General features: G+C 42.3%; 1 protein-coding gene across 2 annotated transcripts in view; it reads right to left on the bottom strand.

The window, feature by feature from the left end:
* Positions 1–3,704: 3,704 nt before the first annotated feature.
* TSPAN4 (tetraspanin 4) overlaps positions 3,705–6,466 on the bottom strand; it is a 211,928-nt gene continuing 209,166 nt past the window's right edge. For both annotated transcript variants that reach the window (XM_075566847.1, XM_075566845.1), the window contains one exon: positions 3,705–4,406. In XM_075566847.1, coding sequence (XP_075422962.1) covers positions 4,338–4,406 — 69 coding nt within the window. In that variant the 3' untranslated portion in view covers positions 3,705–4,337. The remainder of the gene's footprint in view (positions 4,407–6,466) is intronic.

Here is a 6,466-nt window from a genome sequence, read left to right as displayed (position 1 = left end):
CCCTCAGGTTTAAGCTCACCCATCCCCACTTTCAAAGTTAGCAGGTCTTTTTCATTTTACTGGGTTTGGACAGATCCAATGTGGTCATTCTCCCTCCAAATAGAGGTAAATTAGAATTGTAATCAGGTAGGGTTAGGACCTGCTAATGGTCATGTCTTGATGTGGCTTGCAGGCTTATAACGCTTTCCCACAGAGTTTAACTAAATGACCCTTTTTCAAGAGAATATATCGGTATTTCACTGTATTTTTGAGAGAGAGACAGACAGCAGGCGCAATCCAAGTATATTAAAGTCCAACAATTTTATAGGACTGGACAGGTATAAAAATGCGCGCTCACAAGCGATGCTAGAAAACAGGCAGTGTTTGAGACAATCTCAATCTCCGTTTTAGCAGGGGACTTCAAGTGGTTGCTGCTGTGTTATCCGGCACTCCACGTTGACTGTAACCGGATGTGGGATGTCTGCACTGTGTTACCTTCTATTCGGCTCCTCCGGCAACAGAGATTCCTCCACAGAATGTCCTGGCTTGCGATGGTACCCACTGATTTATAGGCTATTGTTATTATACTGTATGTTATTCATTCCTATGAGCTCATCCTTCACAGGTGTATTTATTTTAGACAAAAATAGGATTTTTGGTCGCACATCCAATAGAGTGGGTCACAAAAATTGAATGAATAAGATTGAAGGCTTTATTGCTCCATAGTTTAAAAAAAACTGAGGTGTAACAATCTGCTACACTTTAAACTATGGACCAATAAAGCATTACATTTTATTCATTCAATTTTTGTGACCCACTCTATTGGCTGTGCGCCAAAAATCTCTAATCACTCATTTGCATACTTGTATTTATATTATTGGTATCTTATTAGACCAGTGTGGAGCTTGTATCATGTCGTACAATTAGGCGCTGTATAGAATATCACTTGTGAGCACATTCACATGTCTTAGACAGGTCTGCACCCCCGCCTTTCAACCATTATCACCTAGCATATAGTGCTCCCACTGCAGCAAGGGATTCTGGGAAATGACATGCAAATGAGCACACAGTGTGTCACCTTTTGCCTGAAAAACCATTTTTACATGGAATCCATATAAGCTAATGCTCGCTGTTAACACAGCTTTTAAGCACAGCATGGGAATCAGTTGCAGAGACAGAGAAACTACTCACAGACATGTCTGTGAGTGGTTTCTCTGGCATTGCATCCGATTCCCATGCTATATACAGCAGAGACTGCGACTATTCTAACATAAACCAGTGGCAATCGCCAAAAAGACCCAGGTACACCCAGGTACATTCTGAATACATTTCCTTAAACTAGCCCCAGCATTTTTGCATTGATTAATGGCCCATCAGATTAACAGCGGGGGTCCCTGGCAGTCCCATTCAAACTGAATGGGACTGCCAGGGATCCCTGCTGTGTTAATCCTATGGGTCATTAGTCAATGCAGAAATGCCTTAAACTTGCCTTAAACTAGCCCAGAATGTAACCGGGCTAGTTTAAGGCAAGCTTTCGAATAGTCGTGGTCTCGTCTGTATATATGTCTATATATATCTATATGTATGTATGTATATACACACCACATAGTGATGTATCTGTTTATATATTTTTTATGTACAGTACGTATGTATAGGGCATGTACAACATGTATAAAACAGATATACACACAAAGTGGTTCTGATAAACATTTTTATTAGAACAAATGTGTCACTGTTCCTCTTGCATTATATATATTTATATTCCGTGGCCCTTTCCCCTTTGCTGTTAAATGGGCATAAGTGGCAGGGCTCCAGGCAGTGAGTGGGGTTGTTAAAACGAGTCAGTTTCTCTCTCGCCTTTGCTTGTTAAAATAGCAAAACTATTTCTAATTCAGTGTGGCTCCCGTGTAACCTCTTTTGGAAACTTCCACTGGAGAACAGATGGGCACCCACAGAGCTGCAGACTCTGCGCAGCATGTCAGGGGTGCAGTCTCCTAACAAGGCAGAGCTGTGGCAAAGCTCAGGACTAACTATTTAGGAAAGACATCCGCTTTCATCCTCTCTCTCTCTCTCTCTCTCTCTGTGAGAGAGTATGAAAGCGGATGTCTTGCCTAAATTGTTAGTCCTGAGCTTTGCCACAGCTCTTGACTTGTTAGGGGACTGCACCCCTGACATGCTGAGCAGAGTCTGCAGCTCTGTGGGTTGATGCTTCATCCACTGGTATATAAATACATCCAGACAGATACGTATATATGTACAGATGTAGTCCGCTTTATTTTACCTACTGATGACACAGAATATCCCATTATAATGCAGAATGTCAAAGTTTCCATAGGGTTCAATGGCATTGATAGCACAGAATAGACTATCATGACGCGCCAGCTGGAACAATAACCCTGGCTATATCTGTATATTTATATATAGTACATGTATGTTTAACCCTTTACTAACTGAAGTACCTGTAAAGTGTTGCAAGCTTTTCAGGCAGTGGGGAAAAAAAAAAGAACGATGGCTAAAGGAAGATGAAGCCGTGTCCCTAATAAGCTCCATATAGTTACGTTGTTCTTGATTATAAAAGGACTCTTTCATTCATATATACACGTGTCCATCCGGGACAGGGTCTTCATGAGCTGGTAATAGTTTAGAGATATATACAGTATAGGAGTGCTGCAGAAGTGTTATCTGTGTTACTTTATTTAAAAAAAAAACACAGTTTGTGTGACTTTAAGAAATTTTTGTTTTGCAGTCTGGTTATTTGTTTTTTTTTTGTGCTTATGTCCAGACCTTTGCAAACCAGGACTGTCTGTGGTGAACTGGGAAATTCGCTACCATGTGCAACTTATTTTTTTTAGAGATTTACTTTGCTTTTCTCATGTTTTGGCAACAAGAAAAGGTGCGAGCTCCACAGAGGGAACAGCCTGTGACAAGGTAAGACCCAAATCCTAATACGTGCCTGTCAATTAGTAGCAGAAGCAGCAGCAGCAGCAGCCCGACGGCTCAGAGGGGATTATACTGAATTCTCAAGGCTGTTGTCACTTCTAAAGATTTGGGCACTCGGGAGTTAGGTTGTCACCCACGCACTAAGAGTTGGTATTGCAGGTCCCTACAGTCACAAGGGACTTAAACATATGCAATGTGACAATTAACCCTTTGCTGCCAGAGGAGGGGGGGCGACTCATTGCATTGCGGTGCACACCCTTCTGGCGGTAAAGGAGTTTTATCTCAGAGGTGCAATTTGTCTAAGTTAGTAATAACTTCATAGAGTTAATGTTAATATACTAGCATAATAGGATTAGTGACACAATGTAAGATTAGCTTGCTGTATACACAGGACTCCAATGTTTCAAAAGCCTTTCTCATCAATGAAGAGGAAGGTGGCACTATCACGAGTATCTTATAAAAGGGGGAGGATGCTGTGGCCTTATATACAGCTACATGGCCAGGATGTGGCTCCCTAGTGTGCAGGTTCAGTATACCGCAGGGCTTGTTGTTGTCATTTGAGGGTGTCTTGTTGGTCCCTGACACACACAAAGCGTGTAAAAGTAGGGAAAAGACCATTAGGGATTGAAGGGTTTCTTGCGGTAAACCCACAGTACAAACAGACAACAGAGTCCTTCCCTACAGCGTGTCTGCTGGTGTTTGGAAGTGGCAAATTGTCATTCTTAAAACCAACTTCAACTTCAAGGCACGGTTACTTTAAAACATGTACACAAAGACCCTGCAAGCTCAGAAATAAATGTATTTACTTTCTGGATTGTACAGACTTACGTCAGAAAGCATGTTTTATTTATTTGCCATGTTGTACAGAAAAGCTTGCATGGATTTTTACCACAGTGTCTGTATGAGTTTTAAAATAACGGTGACTGGTCCTGAGCTGTACTAGCCACATGAAGGCATAGCACAGAACATGTCTGTGTATGTTTGTGTAGGTATATTCACACGTGTTGGTGTCTAACACCTGATGTGGCCCATGGGCTGGAGGGTAATACATATTCAGTACTGCTTCATACTGAAGTGAGCTTCCAGCAACAATTTTTTCTTCTGCTCATAGCCTAGAAGGACCCCAGAACCTCTCCCTGCATCAGCAGGCTGAGCAGCATTCTTTTGTAACACTGGCCTGTCTCTCTCCATCACTTAGTCCCAGGACCTGTTGCACCTGCCCCATCCCTTCTCTTCCCCCCCTACCCGCCGTCTCTGCTCCATTCATGTAGAAAGTCGTGATGCGCGAGAGGGTCCTTTCACTTGGGAGACAGTCTGAGGCTTAAATCGGAGGAGGAAGAACAGAACGAGGGAAGATCGGGTGTAAAAGCCACGTGGATATCGCCTTGCTTGCGTCTCAGGAGTGCAGGGCAGGGGTCTCAGGCGTAATACGTGTCGGTTTTTGTCATCTGGCAGTACATAGTCATGGCAAATGTGAGTCCCAGGATCTATATGGGAAGAGAGATAAATGGTAAGGGGGAAATCGAAGCAACTGCCTCTTATGTGATCAGAGGACATCTCATAAATGCTATTCCTGGTGAGAGGACGACAAAGAGAACTGGACAATACCGTATGAGGTCATATTTTAAGCGTTGCTATTCTTTAAGACACCTTATGGGCTAAGGTGTCTTCTAGCGACAGGTATCTTTATAGAATAGCACCAGTTAGTGAATATGGCCCATAAAAACTTCCAGGAATCCCAGAATATCTCCATTTAACAGGCGCTGTTGGTTTTAATCTTGTAGTGCTTTATCTTCCAGTACCGTATTATATTTAAAGCCATTTCATCGTTTTCTTGCCAAGTAAATCAATGCCTATTAAGATTTTCAAGAGTAGGTTTTTTTTAAATTTTTTTATATTTCGCAGATTGCCCGGAACTGATTTTTTTTATGATGATTTGGGGGTTGCCTTGAAGTGAATGAACTAGTCTCTGAAATTGATTTATTAGATTGTGAGCTCTTGCACACGGTTTCTTATGCGACTGATAATTCTGCGGTTTGCATCGCTGCCATTACTATGCGTTTAAACTGTTTAATTAAAGGCATTCTCTGCATATTAATTAATTATTTTTTTCTAACTTGAAGCAGCTATCCGCCTTAACTCACCACCTTTTGTTTTACAGAATTGGGCAGGAGCGTCCTTGAGAGATGAACAGAGATATTTTCAGCTATGGGTAGACCCTAGTTCCTGAGATATTTAACGGTGAAGTTACCGGAATTACTACCTGGTTTTTAAAAGGGATTCAAATTACCATTAAATTTTGAGCCATAGCAGATTATGCTGCGGCTTCCTATTAAACTGACATTTGGCAGCTTTTTTTTGTTTCCCCTGGAGGGAGATTTAAACCCGGTAACTTCTTCTGTAAGTATCTCGGTAACCCCTGGAGCTAAAAACAGTGTGGTTCAGTTTTAGGGGACCCTCCGATTCCCATCCTGTAACAACAAGGAAAAAAAATGTCTCCTGGTCCCTCCATGTCAGCTGCTGACATGAGAACCATGCTCCTCCCAATCAAAGGTAGAGCACCGACTCCTGATCTGTTTGAGGCCTTATAATCCCCTTCTATGCATCTCTTAAGTCCGTTGTACATCTATCGCAAGCTCCAAAAAACATACATCTGAAAGGGAAATGGTTAAATTAAAAAAAAAAAACATACGAGGCACGGGAAATGAACTGTGAAAGCCCTTTAAAAAATAAACAATAGAGGGGTAATTAAAAATGTGCTGCCATGGACAGACCGTGGGAAAATAAATTATCGATGAGTAAAACTTCCGTTTTCTCTTCCGTCTCTCCATGTCAGCGCATGACATGAGGGAATGTCCCAAAACAGTTCCTCCTGGAAAATTGGGTTGGGCAAATTACAGTGATACTGCTGCCTGGAGGACCTTCCTTCCCAAAGCAGCATCGGCAGATGCAGATACATCTACCTGTTTCGGAAACGTGTGTAGGGGTGACCACATTGCTGCTTAGCAGATTTGTGCTGCGGACACAGTGGGTTTATTTGCCCTGGATGTTGCGACCGCTCTGGTAGAATGAGCTTTTAGTGACCCTGGTGGTGAGCTTCCTGCTGCCCTATATGCCTGTTGGATGAGATTCTTGATCCATCTGGCTATTACCGTCTTGGTTGCTGGTTTTCCCCTTTGATGTCTGGCAAAGAGGATGAATACATTTCTGGATCTTCTGAAGGACTCTGCCCTGTCAGTCAAAGCTTTGCAAGCTCTAACTACATCTAAAGTGTGCAGCCATTCTTCCTTCTGATTCTTGGAATTTGGACAAAAGGAAGGTACCGCTATTTCTTCATTCATGTGGAATAATGAAACCACTTTTGCATGAAAAAGGAAGTATTGTCCCGAGGACAACCTTGTCCTGGTGAAAAATTCAAAAAGGTGGGTCGCAAGACAACGCTCCAAGTTCACGCACTCTCCTTGCTGAGGTAGCCTTGAGGAAAACGGTCTTCAATGTTAATCCATTTGATGGATATCGACTGCAGTGGCTAAAAATGTTTGAAAAA

This window comes from Ascaphus truei, chromosome 12, assembly GCF_040206685.1.
Source record: "Ascaphus truei isolate aAscTru1 chromosome 12, aAscTru1.hap1, whole genome shotgun sequence".
Lineage (NCBI taxonomy): Eukaryota > Metazoa > Chordata > Amphibia > Anura > Ascaphidae > Ascaphus > Ascaphus truei.
Note: the sequence above shows the minus strand (reverse complement) of the source record. Positions and strands in the feature narration are given on the sequence as shown.